The sequence below is a fragment of the Phyllopteryx taeniolatus genome, chromosome 10 (assembly GCF_024500385.1).
Source record: "Phyllopteryx taeniolatus isolate TA_2022b chromosome 10, UOR_Ptae_1.2, whole genome shotgun sequence".
NCBI lineage: Eukaryota > Metazoa > Chordata > Actinopteri > Syngnathiformes > Syngnathidae > Phyllopteryx > Phyllopteryx taeniolatus.
In genome coordinates this window covers 6,241,374-6,258,076 of record NC_084511.1, presented here as the reverse complement: position 1 = coordinate 6,258,076, position 16,703 = coordinate 6,241,374, and the positions used below count along the sequence as shown (strand labels likewise).

Sequence of the window (16,703 nt, the reverse complement as noted above, 5' to 3'; positions counted from 1 at the left end):
TATACATATTGAAATGAGTTCTCTGTATTGTAATTGCATTACTCGCACGACTCAAAAATAAGTCGAGCACTTTGTTTCGTTTTCACCAACGAGCTGTATTTAATCCAACGTCGAGTCAATTACACTTGGGAGAATTGCTTTTGTTGATAAATTGACGTACAGAAAAATAAATATGAACACAGTGCCCACTGAGATTCGTTTTTTATTTTTCTTGAAAAATAATACATACAACGTAAAGTTAAAAAAAAAAAAAAAAAAAAAAACATCCTAAAATAATTACAATGCTACAAGGATCCCCATTTTTGAAGACTTATAAGAGGGAAAAACATTTACACAGAAGTAGATATTTTCATTTGTAGACACGAGGCCACAGGAGTAGTCTCTGCCAGGAGTTTGTAGTGGGAAAAGGTTGAACTTGATGAGTGCAAAGAAACAGACAAACCAATCTCCCCCCCCCCCCCCAACCACACATAAACAAATTATACAGCTCTACATACATGAAATTTTGTGAAAAAATTTTATCCCAGAAAAATATATCAAAAGAGGTGAGAAGAAAGGGTATACCTAGATTTTTCTAAACAGTCTCTGTACAAAAATGAAGAAGAGTTTGGAAATAATAGCACCTGATGTCAAATGGTGGTCTGAAATGCACCATTATGTGACACCCGCTCCTTGGCTTGTCATTGAACACTTCCCTCATCCCAATGCGGTAGGATCTAGTTGCCATATTGATGACACTCTTCATTCTAAACTTAAAGGTGTTTACTTGGTAAGTAGGCATGAAAACTTTCAATTTCAGAATTTGACTTTTGTTTAAAAGAATAGCAAGCCACAGCCGACCGTGCGGGAAGCAAAACGGCATCATCAAAATGAAAGCAAAAAGTGACAAGATTCAACTTGGAGCTGAAACTCAAAATGGCTGTGTAGTCTACAACAACTAATTAATGACCTATGTTCTCCCCGTCCCTCAAAATGTAAGTCAAAAACAAAAATAAGGACTCCTGAGTCTCTTTTTGGGTAAACTGTCCCTTTCACCAACAGCAGTTAAGTGAGTAAGCGTTCTCAGTAAGGACCTCATCCCTGCGTCGCTGTGGTGCCGGTGTACATGAGCGTCCTTGCTTTTCTGCATCTTTTTAAAATCGAGCTTTAGGATATCCTCTGGATCAGTTTTTCATCCGATAGACAGTAGAGCGTGTTGACTGATAACTCTGAGATAAAAGACTCGCACGCTTTGCGGGAGACGCCTTTACAGCCTCGCAGATCGAGTAGTGATATGCAGGACAGGCGGCGGAGATACTTCAGACACGTGTCTGTGAGTTTACTGCTCCCTGAAACACAAACAGCCACACAAGTAATCATTAAAAAAGGTGAAATCAAACTGTATAAGTATCTGATTTGTGCAATCTAAAACATTTGTCTCTCACCTCCCAAGTTGAGTTCTGTTAGTGTGTTCCGGGTGGACGAACCCACCGCAGTCAGCAGGTTGATGGAGTGATCAGTGAGGCTGTTGCAGTGGGAAAGGTCCAGTTTTGTTAAGTGGGGCATGTGGCGGATCACCAGGCGCAGGGTAGAGTCACTGATGTCCAAGCCGGCAAGTCGCAAACACTGCATGGTCCTCAACTGACTGCGGTTGTCACAGCCTACAGCATGAGCAGAGAGGAAATATGCAAGTTGGAATGCTTCGAGTGACAAAACACCTCACACATAATTAAAATTGACCAGAATTAAATATTTTAAAACTCCCATGCCATCACATTTAATTTTATTTTTTCCATCATATGTCCTTTTGTTGGGTTTGCGAGATAATTTGGTTTGGAAATGCCCAGGATGCCCATTTTCAAGCGACTATTCAATTTGGTCTTTTACGCCAGACAACTGAGGCGGCCGGACTTCTCAATGTTTGATATGTAAACAATCTTTTGCTCTGATTGAATTATTACTATTTTTATAATTACTATTATTCTCAATTAAAATATGGAAAACAGCTTTGGTATTATAATAATAATAATAGGCATCACGGTGAAAGACTGGTTAGCACATCTGCCTCACAGTTCTGAGGACCTGGGTTCAAATCTGGCCTCGCCTGTGTGGAGTTTACATGTTCTCTCCGTGCCTGCGTGGGTTTTCTCCAGGCCCTCTGGTGTCCTCCCACATCCCAAAAAGATGCATGTAAGTTAATTGAAGACTCTAAAATTCCCCGTAGGTGTGAATGTGAGTGGGAATGGTTGTTTGCTTATATGTGTCCTGTAATTGGTTGGCGACCAGTTCAGGGTGTACGCTGCCTCTCGCCCAAAGATAGCTGGGATAGGCTCCAGCACGCCCGCGACCCTAGTGAGGTTAAGTGGTATGGAAAATGAATGAATAATACATTTTATTTAAAACCACCTTTCAGGACACTCAAGGTCAACGTACAGAACAGTCAAAGTCAAAGCAGAAATATACAATTAAATATATACAGTAAAAAATGTGTAAAATTGCAGCAGAATAACAGTGATAACAACAGTCAGAATCTAGAAGCCTTTGGTGATATCACGGCGTCTTGTGGCGGCCAACCAACCCCTCAATGCATGACATTCAGCATGATTGTACATGCTGAAAATGTGCTTAGACTGAGAACAGCAGAGTACTCAATTGTTGAGCTATATCTTAAAACTCTTATTGAAAAAACTACGTCACACTGTCGATGATTTCAAATACACCCGTTTTGCAAGCCTGTTGAATTCAATCGGCAAACAGCATAAGATGTCCAACTTAAACCATGTCAAAGCCTCATCTTGACTTATGTTATGCATAAAACAGTAAATAAATTTTAAAAAACAAGGATTTTGATGGCATGGGACCTTTAAGTTCTTGCACATAAGAAAAAGGTGTGATAAATTGACAATATACACAGTGGTACCACCTTGATTTACAAGTTGAATTTGATCCATGAACAAGCTCTTAACTCAATTTACAAAGTTCTTCTTTTGAAATGCCATTAATCCGTTTCAGCCACCCCCCAAAAAAATGTTTGTTACGTTTGTAGTAAAGAAAAATATATGAACACTAATATAAGAGAATGTAAAGAAATAAACTGCTTTTATAAACTGCAATTAACCAAAGTCACAAACGTACATTGTAGTATTTGTGTGTTGACGTTTCCCTTTACAGGGATGTGGCCTCGTGAGTGGTGTCAGCAGTTCTGACTCCAGGTTTGGTTGGCCATTACGGTGAGTTTAGTCTTAGTGTGTTTTCTACGCTCCCTGTGAGTGTTTTAATCTGTGTGTTCCTGTTTGTCCCGATCAATAGATAACTGAAAGTGCACTGGCGACTGTCACTCCTTTTTTTTTTTCCAGTTCAGTCAAGCGCCGGTATACCTCAAGCTCGCCTGTAATTCAAAATTTGGGTCGCAACACCAAGTTAAAAAAAAGAAAAGAAATACCACGCGAAGACTTGTAACTCAAAAACCTCTTAAGTTGGGGGACTCGTAAGTCAAGGTACCACTATATTTATGAGAAGGGGGAAAAAGGCACCTGGAGGAGTGACCAGGTCCCTGATCTGAGCATCTTTAACCCCATCTGCATACCGCACGTCCAGAGAACGGAGTAGAGGGCAAGCAGAAGAACAGAGTGCTGAAATTGATGTCCAGGAACAGCCTGCCAGCATCAGATCCTTCAGACCTGAAAAAAGAAAGGACTGGAGGTTTGGTGATTTTACAAAAAAAAAAAAAAAAAAAAAAAGTTTAAATGGAATGGGAACTAAAAATGACAAGTAAAACATTTTACCAACACTTAAAGTAATGGTGAGGCAATTCTAGTGGCATTTCACATTGCCTGTAAAAGTTGACGTTCGATGTGCAGTTTAACAGCCAACATTCACTTCTCCCACTCGGTTGTGCTGAAAGCAATTGCTGGTGTCAGACCAGTACAGTATTTTAAACGCCACACTAGACCCTGGCCATGATGTCGTCACGAATCTAATTATCTGATTCCGGGATGCCATGTTGCTTTGTGAGCCCCTCCCAGTTTGAGTTACATAAACGTTACATAAAAGAGCCATGTATTTACCTGGAAGGCGGCCAACAAGCCAACTGAGTTGTTTTTTGGAGATGCTGGTCCAGGAAAGATCAAGGGAAGCAGGTTGTCGCTTTATTATGCCCGTTAGCGCCTGAGGGGTGATGGTGCGTTTGATGCTCAGGTCGATCTGAGCCCAAAGCCGCTTGTCGAGGCACCTGCACGTGAGCAGATATAAACAGTAGTGTACAACTATTCATGAGCAACAAGTCATATCATATGATAAAAGTGGCAGCAAAGAGATGACTATTACTATTACATCTACAGAAATAAAAGAAGTCAAGCACTTACCATTTGTACCAGTTCTTGCAGACAGCCATACAAACACAGAGATCTGCTCGACTTAAGTAGCGGAAGACTGACACCCACACTTCCCTCTGACAGTCCGGCCCACTGCTACTGCCCTCCCTGTCAGCCTCCTGCAGGGCGGATAAAGGAATGCGATGGTGTGGAAATTCAGAGGATGAAGACGAGGAGCCACCATTGCTCAGCTTAGATGCACTGGTCGACTTTTTTCTTTTGGCGACGTTGTGCTCCCCTGTGTAATGGGAGGTGCGCGCGTGCCCACTGTGGGTGATTGCTGGCACATGCCTGCTGGAATGTTTATTGAGGTTTCTGATAGGCGGCCTCAAGAGGGTTTTGCTGTGGCTGTGTGTTGCTGAAGTGGCAGATTGAGGGGTGATTGCCTCCAGTTTGGGAACAATGGCTGAAGACTCCTGCATGTCCTTGATTGGCCTTTGGAGTGTCACTTTACCAAACGAGCCATCCGTATCCTGCTCAATTTTATCACCACCATCCTCCGTACAATTTTGGATGCCCTCCCGCCGCTCTTCCTCTTTTCTGTCTTTGGCTGCTAGTCCTCCTCGTCTCGACTGTGGCTGGTTCTCTTTATCTACTGCCCGTCCACCATTTTGCACCCTCTTCTCTTCCTCATCTTCAGAGCTGCTGCTGTTGGTGCTACTGCTGCTACTGTCTTCAGTCTCCTCTTCTAACACCTGATGGTACCTACCACCTGTGATTGCTCTACCTGCTCCTCCTCCGCGAAGCCGCACCCCTCTCCCCCGCCCTCTGTGGGATTCTCCCTTGGGTTCAAAGGTCAGACCAGGAGAAGAATGTTGCTGGAGGGACCCAATCACTCTGGAAGAGCTGCCATGAGAGGAGCCACTTGGCCAGGAGGTGCCCCGACCTCTTCCCTGAGATAGTGTGCTCACTGGAGAACGCAGGCGGGACTGTAACTTGGCACGCTCCATTACTTGTTTTTGCTACAAATGAAAATAAATATTATTCAACACACATGGCTTTAAATACAGATTTGTTACAGAAGTATGTGTTGAACTTACTGCAAGGATTTTGCTGCGCTCTAGTTTTATCTACAATAAAAAAAAATGTTTTTAAAAAAATGCAGTCTTATTCTCACATTACATAGCACACATGATGACATCACTGCCAGGTTACAATAATCGAAAGACAGGTTTTGTGGAACTAAAGGCTTTATGGACATTTTGTTTTGTCAGTTTTTTAAGGGATGAAAATTGCTTACCCTTTTCTTGAGTCGAAGCTCCAGTAGACTTGCTCTTTTGCGGTTCTGTTGATGCTGCATTAGCAGTTTCTGAGAGGGTGGCGGGGCTGTGGGTCTGACTGTGGGTCGTGATACGGGTCTGCCACGTCGACCCCGTGTCCCCCTTTCGCCTACGCCGATACCTTCCCGGTAGGCAAGTTTGGACGGAGGCAAGGACGTTGAGTCCTCTGACGCTTCACTTTCCCCATCACTGGAAGACTGTTATGCCAGGGTGCGATGGATCATATGTCATTGTAGTGAAAATCAGAGCGTGTTGGTTAGACAGAACAATATGAATGCATACCTCAGACGCTGAGCCTTTCCTGTTATAACACCTTGGACATTCCCAGCAGCTCGGCAAGTCTGTATTAATTTTCCCTTCGCCAGGATCCTGAGAAAAAGCCATTGAGAGTTGCAAGCAGCCATTGGGGAAAACAAAACAAAAATAAATCAAAGTAAATCAACCATTTCTATTTGATTCACTTAGATTAAAGCCCGCTCACTTTCATGCACCGCCGATGGGTGATCTGTGAACAAACAGAGCACTCCATAAGTGTGTGAGTGCTTGGGTGTGATTCTTCTGCTTCCCCTTCTTTACAAATGGCACATCGGGCTGTATTTGGCAAAGCAGGCTGTAGAAACAAATGTTCGGTTTGAGCACATGCACATTTTGACAAAAACAAAACAAAAAAAAATGTTTTTTTCATTCAAGAAATTCAGGCCCCTCATACAGACAAACTCACCATGAGACACTGTCTCATGATACAGCCCTTCTTCATTCTTCCGGGCCCGCCAAACTTCCTCATGTCGAGACAGAATTGGCAGTCACCGCACTCTTTCCTGCAGCAGCCAGCGCAAGTCTTACACCGCACTCGCCGGCGCCGCAAAGCAGAGATGCGCGAGCATTTATTGGATCTCTGGCCCAAAGGCTTGTGGAGGGGAGGGACCAACCGGGGACGGTAAAGCGGCGCTGGTGGAGGTGCCGGGGGTTGATACCAAGACGGCTATATAAAAAGAAGCCCAAAGAAACATCAACTGGATTTGGTGTAAAAAATAAATAAAAATACAAAAAAAATGATGTTGGCCATTGCATTAAGGTCATTACAATCTCAATGATATAAGTGATTTTAGGCACATTACTGCATATTAATCTCTTGTGCTTCTTATGACTGCGAAGGAATTGTACGTTTATTTTGTATAACTTTCTAACAAAAAATTTCTACTTACTCTTTTGGGCCACTTGACAATAGGTTCTCCCGTGTAGGACAGCTTGGAGGTATCCGTTTCATGCTCTTTCAAAACAGCCTATACACAAACAGGGTTTGGATTGAAACAATAAATCTGATCTGGCTTATCACCATGATGAAGATATTGAGACTCAATATAAAATTTAGTTCTGTTTGCAGTTATTAGGTGCCCTAGGCTAGATACCCACCCTCATGTCTTCTAGTAAGGCTGCAGAATTCTCGATCCCAGAAGGGACACACTTTTTGTTTGTAGGCAATTCCTCCAGCTTCCCCACGAGGTTCCACAGCCCCTCAAGCTCAAATGGGGTCAATATATGCCGAGGTCTGATAACTTGACCATTTTCTTCTGTTTGGATTTCTTCGTCTTCAGATTCCTTGGACTTTATTTCAACATCACTGTCAATGCCATTGGAGGTACCGTCGCCTGTGTTATCGGTCCCAAGGTCTGCTCGAGTCAGGCCTGTAAAGCGATAGATCTTCTTGTAAGAAACAAATACAGTAGATAGTGGAGCAGCAATGTTCAAGGCTTGTGTTACTAGTCCTAACCTATGCCAAGGGAGTATTTCTGGAACTCAGGGGTGAGGTGGGAGATGTTTGTCAGGCAGTAGAGATATCTCTCCAGGACATACCAGCACATCTCATAGTAAAATGGGTAGCGAAACTTAGCTGGGACCTAAAAGGAGCAGACCAAACCACTTTAAAAAAAATAATAAAATCCAGTTCCCTCCAAGTGGAAAGCCCAACCAGGATTTTTATTAAAACAAATAAATAAATAAAAAATTAATCAGCATAGAGGGCTGCACTGATCCCTAATTATAGAAATGCCATAAGAGGTATACCCTGCACTGCTTACCCGAGTGCGATCTTCGATGCTGTAGATGTTGAGCTGCATGGGAATATTAAAGCTGTGAAGGAAATTCCCCCCAAACACCAGGGTGTCCTCAGGTGTGTACACAGCATGGATCCACCCTGCAATAACCCACACACATGATGTTGACATGCGTTTTTACTGTTTCACAGAGCCCGTGTATCCATTGGTGACAGACCTGAGGGAATCATGAAGGTGTTGCCCTGCTTGAGCTCTATCCTCTGGCAATCATGACATTTGTCACCCAAGAAGATATCTCCCTGCTTTCCTGATAAAACCCAGTTCTCATACATCTCTAGGTTCTGAGGGCTAGGTGGAATCAACCAGAACACCTGCAGGAGTCATAAGTGAAAGGGCATCAGAACAGGCCGATATAAAGCACTGGCCAAGCAAAGAAACACACTAATAGGGCTGCGGCTATCAAATATTTTTAGAATAATGTATTCTAGTAATTATCACAATTAATTGGATTAAACTAAAAACAATACCAACACAAAATGTGCATGCGAGTTGCAGGTATTATGTTTGTCCAATTGGGATCGCCATGCTCACGTTTGCACTGTAGAATCTGTGAAGTTTGAATGTGTGTGGCTTTAAAAGGCAGGGTCCTGGCCTGGTGCGCAACAGCAAATGAGAGTGTCGTTGGATGTTGTTAGCTCACGTTAGCCAGTCTGAGAGCTGAGTGCCTGGGCATCAGTTGTGGCAATGGCAGCTCATTTATGAATGTATTACACCTTTCTTTCTTTTATCACCGTTTGTTCAATAAAGCAAACAATTTTAAGTAGGGGTGTCCCAATCCGATCTTGGAGATTGGAAATCGGTCTAATGTCAGCTAAAAAATGCTGACAGACTCTCCAGTTTTATCACTCTTATACAAGCACTCTATTCTCTGCTCCACTCCAGCACTTCTATCCAACAGCGCCCAAAAGGCATGCAGAGCCCATGTGATCACAACAACAGGTTGCTAAGGTGCTACTATAGTAGCAAGGAGTGTGAGTGAATGTTGCTTGCTTAAAGTTGTTTATTGAAACTGCAGTTCAATTTTACTGTAAAACTAAACACACAATAGAATTACACCTATTGAATGTTCAAATGCACCCCAATTCCAATGAAGTTGGGACGTTGTGTCAAACAAATAAAAACAGAATACAATGATTTGCAAATCACATTCAACTTATATTTAATTAAATACACTATAAAGACAAGATATTTCATGTGCAAACTGATACACTTTATTGTTTTTAGCAAAATCATTAACAGAGTTTTATGGCTGCAACACGTCCCAAAAAAGCTGGGACAGGTGGCAAAAAAGACTGAGAAAGTTGAGGAATGCTCATCAAACACCTGTTTGGAACATCCCACAGGTGAACAGGCTAATTGGGAACAGGCGGGTGCCATGATTGGGTATAAAAAGGAGCTTCCCTGAATTGCTCAGTCATTCACAAGAAAAGATGTGGCGAGGTTCACCTCTTTGTGAACAAGTGCGTGAGAAAATAGTTGAACCGTTTAAGGACAATGTTCCTCAACGTACAATTGCGAGGAATTCAGGGATTTCATCATCTACGGTCCATATCATCATCAAAAGGTTCAGAGAATCTGGAGAAATCACTGCATGTAAGGAGCAAGGCCGAAAGCCAACATGGAATGCCCGTGACCTTCGATCCCTCAGGCGGCACTGCATCAAAAACCGACACCAATGTGGAAAGGCTATCACCACATGGGCTCAGGAACACTTCAGTAAACCAATGTCAGTAAATACAATTTGGCGCTACATCCGTAAGTGCAACTTGAAACTCTACTATGCAAAGCAAAAGCCATTTATCAACAACACCCAGAAACGCCGCCGGCTTCTCTGGGCCCGAGCTCATCTAAGATGGACTGATGCAAAGTGTTCTGTGGTCCGACGAGTACACATTTCAAATTGTTTTTGGAAATTGTGGACGTCGTGTCCTCCGGGCCAAAGAGGTAAAGAACCATCCAGACTGTTCTGGACGCAAAGTTCGAAAGCCAGTATCTGTGATAGTCTGGGGCTGTGTTAGTGCCAATGGCATGGGTAACTTACACATCTGTGAAGGCACTATTAATGCTGAAAGGTACATACAGGTTTTGGAGAAACATTTGCTGCCATCCAAGCAATGTCTTTTTCATGGACGCCCCTGCTTATTTCAACAAGACAATGCCAAACCACATTCTGCAGGTGTTACAACAGCGTGGCTTCGGAGTAAAAGAGTGTGCGTACTAGACTGGCCTGCCTGCAGTCCAGACCTGTCTCCCATTGAAAATGCGTGGCGCATTATGAAGCATGAAATACGACAACGGAGAACCTGGACTGTTGAACAGCTGAAGCTGTACATCAAGCAAGAATGTTACAAAGCTTCAACAATTAGTGTCCTCAGTTCCCACACGCGTATTGAATGTTGTTAAAAGAAAAGGTGATGTAACACATTGGTAAACATGACCCTGCCCCAGCTTTTTTGGAACGTGTTGCAGTCATAAAATTCTAAGTTAATGATTATTTGCTAAAACCAATAAAGTGTATCAGTTTGAACATTAAATAGCTTGTCTTTGTCGTATATTCAATTAAATATAGGTCAAACATGATTTGCAAATCATTGCATTCTGTTTTTATTTGCGTTTAACAAAACGTCTCAACTTCATTGGAATTGGGGTTGTATTTGCACCATTGACTGACTTACTTGTTCTTTTGCACATTAAAAGTACAATTTGTATTTCTTATTTATTGAGGTTACATTTCATGGTTTTCTAATTGGTTTTATTTAATCTATTCAAATGTAGAATATGCATATGTTTAAGTTAAGCAATGGTTACATTGCAATTAAAATATATATTTTGCTATTTGTTTTATTGAAGTTATATTTCCGGATTTTGTAACAATTTTTTTGTAAGACTCATTTGTAATACATTCTTCTTTTTTAAGTCACTGAAATCTGCCGTTGGGGAAAAGAACCATGCAAATGTTCAAGGGCTTGAACAAATTCCAAAGGAAGAGTGGGAGAAAATACCACCCTGTTAAGTGCAAAAAGTTTATAGATTGATACAAGAAACGTTTGGAGGCTGTCATCTCTGCCAAAGGGTGTGCAACCAAATATTAAGGACGGGTGCCAATATTGCTGCACATGCTGTTTTTTTGTGTTTTTTATCCCTAAAATTACAATATCTAAGTTGAAAAAAAAAATTCTGTTAAATTATTTTGGACCTGTAATTACAAGATCCTGATGATATAAGTTTATTATTTCTGAAGATGATATGCATGTTATGCTTAAAAGGGGTGCCAATAATGGTGAGTACGACAGTACCTACTGTTGCTGATTATCGTTTTCTGTTTGAGTTATATCACTTGATCAAGATTTTTCTAACATTCCATACTACAAAATAAGTGAAGTATGTATGATTATTGCCGGTATTGGATCGGACTGATATCGGAAACTCAAGGCTACAGTATCTGTATCGGATCGGAAGTGAAAAAGTTGGATCGGGACATCCCTAATTTTAAATGCACCAGTGAGTGTGTCTATCCTTGACCACTTGTGGAGGCATTAGAATACGTTATAACTAGTGGTGGTGTTAAAAGCTAACATCGAAACATTAGCTTGTGTTAGCAATCGTAGACATGTTGCTGCAGTACGTGATTTCTGCTTTGAAATACACATACTGCAATTTATCGTCTTTTTAATTGTGAAAGGTTGCCTTATTACTATACTACACAGTGTGGTGCATACGTCTACAGTAACATTAGTCCGTAAGGAAAAATTATCCCTGTGAAGGTGGAGGCAGAGATTTTGCTTTGACCTTTTTTGGATTCAGTTATTTGACTTCTTCGATTAATCGTTTCAGCCCTACACACTAACCTTTCCTCCTCTGAGTATGTGGTACCAGACTGAAGTACCTCCAAAGTCAATATGGAAATCTGTGAAGCACCCCTGCACACTCATTAGACAGTACCTATGACAGGTGATGTATGAAAGAGGGATTAAAAACATAAAAAAGGGTTTACATTAAAAATGTTGCTGGACTCAATCCGAGCAACAGTGGTATGTTTCTGATGAACTTACTTCTGTACTTTGGGATAGTGCATGTCAATGATGGCATTAGTTGAGTCTCTCTGTCTCTCCTTAAGATGGCGGGGCCACATGTTGTCTACCCAATCAATCAGGTCCACCTGAAATAAGCAACGCCAAGTTCCATCAGCATGTACGATTTTCTTTGTGAGAGTCTATCTTGTATGCACTGTAAAACCATATGGCAGAAGAGTGGGTGTGTTCTTACTGAAGCCGGTCGTTGGACCAGATTCTCCAATCTGGTGTGGCTAAACTCCAAGCTGATAACATTGTAAAGTTTCTCTCTTTCCGATGGCGGAGTCTCATAGTAGCGCCGCCACTGCGCCATTGACATCTCGATTCCCTTCTGGGTGTTCACATCCATCACGTCAACGATGCGTCGACTGCCTGTGATAAATTAAAACACGAGTTAATTTAGTAAGCAGACTAGTTAGGTTAGGTGTATTTTAGATTTGATGAGTTCAATATTCAGCGGAAGGCGTTTAGTTATCGAGAATGGACAAGTGCTTACCGACAAACACTTTCACATCACTCACACTGAAATCTGAGTCTGGCATTCTGTAAGAGAAAGTGTTATTAAAACCTTTTTTTAATCCACATGAAAATGATTAACATCTGCTTAAATGTGATGTAATGAGGAAATCCACTAACTGTATTCCAAGGCCTTCATCTTTCTCAAAGATGATGGGATCCCTCAGTCCTTCTCGCTGGATGTATTCAAAAGTAAAATCTGTGGATAAAGATAAACAAATACAACACAAATTTGTCTTCCTCATCTTTAAACATGATAGAAAGCGTATATGGAGTATTCCTGTCTGAAATTCCAAGGTATGCAAACCATTCAAATATCTTTACAAACTGAGGCCTTTTCACACTTCAATTGGTTTTCTTGGTGTTCACTGCACGACAGCGAGCAACGAGGACAGCAGCCCAGCGCAAGCTTGCCAATATTTGGAAGTGCTTGCGTAGCGCCTAACCAGGAACCAGGCTTTCCTGCTGAAATCACTCTGTTAGCCCCTCTCCTATTGGATGCGCCTTCTGACATCACCGCAACGCTGCTTTCGAATTGAACATTTTTGAATTCGAGGGTGCAACACACAGTGGCAAACATCCACCTTGCACGACCATCTTGACACGGCGTTCCGTCTTTGCGCCCTCGTAGCACATAACGATGAATGGGTTCGTCATTAGCGCACTGCGCATTGCCAAGCACAGTGTGAAAATGCCTTAAGAGTGTGTGTGCTCCATGCCATCATCTGTTATCGAGCCCGTCATTATGACTGCTCTTTATGAGTGTGTGTTTGTGCATAAGATATAGCTCAATGATGGCTAAGAGTTAGCCTGAACTTAAACAGGTGCTCAGATCTCTATAATTCTCCAACTAAAAATGCTGTCAAATAAATATGTTTATTTCCAGTATTTCCTGTTTGGCATGAAAATCATACATTCAGCAAAATTATAATTTCCCCTCTTATCAGCTTGAAATATGACTTTCCTCCACACTACACACATTTTTAAACTTACTGAAGCTGTGCAATAAAGAAAGTTTAAAAAAAATAATAATGCAGTGACAAATGAGCTTTTATAGCAAAATAAGGCAAAAAAACATCATTCCTACTTCAGCGTGTCATACCTTGTAAACAAAATTAAGGTAGTGTTTTTTTTTTTTTTTTTAGAGGTTCTCTTTTTTTATTGTTATTATTTTTACAATTCAAGAACTGCAATAGCGACAATAAAAACGAGTATTAGTTATTACTATTAAGACCATTAACTTATTTTCACACAAATATGACTAGAGTGTTAAAATGTTAAGATCTTCTCTGTGGGTTTTAGGATGAAGACAGTGTGACCGTGGAACCCATCATTTAGTTTGGGAAATGGTTGTATCGAAATACAAACAACTCATAGGTTGAGCAGCGATTTTTAGGAGAGTGTTGCTAAAAACTGTGCAAAACAATATAGAGCACAAAATGAAAATAATGGAAATAATCTTTTCTACCCGAACTTCTCCACAGTACTTGTTAACTCTGAACAATTACTTTAAATGTAAACACTGCCAGCTCACCTTTTCCCTCCATGTGTTTGACCAACTCAGAGCCAAACCTGCTGCATTGCAACTTTTCATCCAGGTCGAACATACGTCTTCCTTCAATTTCATCATCGGAGATTCCATCATCCTGGTACCGCCGACGTGTACCAGTACGCTAGTTAGACAGCAGAAATACCTTAAAATCCAAGTCACATATGAAGAATGCAAACAAAGAGTGACCACAGAATTTCTGCTTGTTAACATAGCAACACTTAAATTTACAATAGAATGCGCTTAAGATATTTTGGTATCAGAACAAAGATATGCAGCTGATGTTAGGCTTAAACCCACAATCTGTCTTCATGGTGTACTTCAGGGTTTAAAAAAAAAAAAAAAAAAAAAAAAAAAAGCTTTAAGTGTTTTCCCAAAGAGAACATTTCCTGATTGCTTCCCAATAAAACCCAAGAGCACTAGAATTGCCATAGATATCTAAGCTAGCGAAACTATTTCTACAGTCTTATGCAACAATGACTTAATGATACATTGCCAGAATCTGAAGGACAAAATGAATCAGAACAATCCAGTTCATGTGGGCACCCAACAATACAGCATGATAATAGAGCAGGGGTCTAATCTTCCACACTGTGCCCCTCCTTGCATCCCCCTGCCCTCTCCCATTCACCACATGTAACACTGTTTGGCTAGACAGATGGATCAAGCTCTAAAAACCGCTATCAGATATCCCCACCCCCACTCCTTTCTTTATGTAAGCAAACTGTACTAGTAATGCAACTAACGATTATTTTAATAATCAATTAATCAGTGGATTATTTTTTCTGATTCATCAATAAATCTGATTTGTTTTAAATTCCATCCCTTTATTCAAAAGAAGGACATTATTTCATATTGACAGGGCAGAAAATGCACAAATTGAATATGATTCAAGTACTGGTTTGGTCTGTAACATGTTGGAAAATGGGCAAAATGTTTAGCATTCTTTTCCAAAATAAAAGCAAATGTTTGCATCTCTTATTTTGATTAAACACAAAGATAATAAACCTGCTTTCAAATCTGAGAAAATTCCATGTTGGACAATTTTAAGTTAAACAATGCCTCAAAACGATTAATTAATTTGATAATCAATTAGTTGTTATCGATTAATTGTTGCCCCTCTCAACCTAGAACGAAATAGTGCATTATTTTTCGTAAATGGTGCATGTTTTATTAATATTTTTGCAATATTTGGTGCGGTTACATTTTGGAATGTTGAAAAACAAATATTGTGGAAATACAATTATAGTAAATTGTGTTATTTACAAATACTATAGGGGTTATATAACAGTAGCTGTTCCTCAAACTTTCCTGGACTATACTCTCCCAAATGGGGTCCCTGTGCCCCAATCCGAATTGAATACAAAATCAATAACAATGTAGAAACAAGGAAAAGAATGACGCTGATGGTGGGTGTGAAGCAGGTCATAGCAACACTGTCAGGTCAAGACAATGAACTTGACCCTGTCTTGAACCGAGAGTCTTGTAGACACGTTCAACGCTCCCGTTTTACGACCCACACCAAAACAAAGCAAACAAGAGCAGGACCACTGCCTCAGCATCAAGTGCCCACCGCATGAAACGATTCCCAAAAATACCATTTTGTTCGCGATCTTTAACTCTGTGATAACCATAACGAATCAAAATCAGCTGCTTTCGACGACACAAAACAAGAGTCAGGAAGCAGTTTACTCACCAGGCGTTTGCTGTACCGCGTATGAGGATCCTCCATAGTCTCTAAATGACAGGCAAAGTCTCATGAGAAACGTAAAATCAAAGAAGTCCTACATAATCTGATGTTTTGCCTCTGTTTTGACACTTGGGTTCTTGTCGGTGGTGAAGCTAGCTACGCATCACAGCGAGCGTTAAAGCCAGAAAGCTAAGGCTAGCATCCCGTCCGCAAATCGATCAAAATCAACGTTGAAGTCGCGTTTGTTCATCTCGACGAGTGTTGCCTCGAGAGGGGGATCATTTAAACGGCGATATCCCGAAGCAGCGCTGGCAAGTCCACGGCGCTACGGGCTAGCTCAATTCGAATCTCTTTGACAAGTCGTCGCAAGCTACCTAGCCGATGTTAGCATCGGCAGTTGTGAGCGTTCTAAGCATTTTTTTTTTTTTTTTTTTTTTTACCTCTACGTTGGAACGCCGTTTAAGTCACTGCAGCAGTCGGAGTGACGTTTCACAAGTTGAGCGTGTCAAGCCGCTTGGATAAGTTTGTCCACATGTTACGAGGCCGACGCTGTGATGGAACGTTGTGTTTATTATTATTATGCTATAAAGTTAAGACGGATTCGACTCTGCGAGCCGCCATTTTCAGCTGGTCAAACAACACACACAAACACACGTATACGCACAAACCTTAAAAAAAAAAAAAAAAAAAAAAAAAAAACAGCCGACATTGAGCCCACCCCCTACTTACGACAGCGTTCGGAGCATTTGCAATGAACCTCTGCCATTGGACACAGCCGTGCTATTTAAGCAACATTACAATATGTTAACATACAGGCGCGCTTGATTTGCACATCACTTGGAGCCTCTGAGTAGTAGCCTCATTTCCATTTGAAACCTCTTCTTCATTAGAGATGGAGTTATTGTATTCTATGTTTATGTTTTTGTTATTACAGTTGTTACTCTACTTTTTTAATACTGTTAATACAATATGTGTTTGTGTTAACCATTGTTCTTACTCTCTTAATATGTTTACATTTGTATGTACTGTTGTATCAGTGTTTAAGGACGTTAACAAAGTTTAAGTGCCGTAAATCCTATAAAAACATGCCTAGGGTTTATTTAAATAGGTATTTCTATATCACGGATTT

General features: G+C 41.0%; 1 protein-coding gene across 2 annotated transcripts; it reads right to left on the bottom strand.

Annotated features, from left to right (window-relative positions):
• Positions 1 to 182: 182 nt before the first annotated feature.
• kdm2ab (lysine (K)-specific demethylase 2Ab) lies at positions 183 to 16,355 on the bottom strand. Of its 2 annotated transcripts, none has more exons than XM_061786776.1 (23): positions 16,304 to 16,355; positions 15,581 to 15,621; positions 13,870 to 14,008; positions 12,456 to 12,534; positions 12,316 to 12,362; positions 12,013 to 12,191; positions 11,799 to 11,905; positions 11,595 to 11,688; positions 7,904 to 8,057; positions 7,711 to 7,826; positions 7,404 to 7,530; positions 7,046 to 7,317; positions 6,838 to 6,915; positions 6,354 to 6,614; positions 6,114 to 6,242; positions 5,915 to 6,001; positions 5,593 to 5,829; positions 5,393 to 5,422; positions 4,344 to 5,314; positions 4,047 to 4,210; positions 3,513 to 3,659; positions 1,425 to 1,640; positions 183 to 1,328 (listed from the first exon to the last, which is right to left on the bottom strand). In XM_061786776.1, exons 1-23 carry the CDS (start codon positions 16,338 to 16,340, stop codon positions 1,147 to 1,149), a joined length of 3,894 nt encoding a protein of 1,297 aa, XP_061642760.1. In that variant the 5' UTR covers positions 16,341 to 16,355; the 3' UTR covers positions 183 to 1,146. The 2 variants fall into 2 exon arrangements, with proteins under 2 accessions (XP_061642760.1, XP_061642761.1); XM_061786777.1 differs by lacking the exon at positions 16,304 to 16,355 and adding an exon at positions 16,015 to 16,236.
• Positions 16,356 to 16,703: the final 348 nt, after the last annotated feature.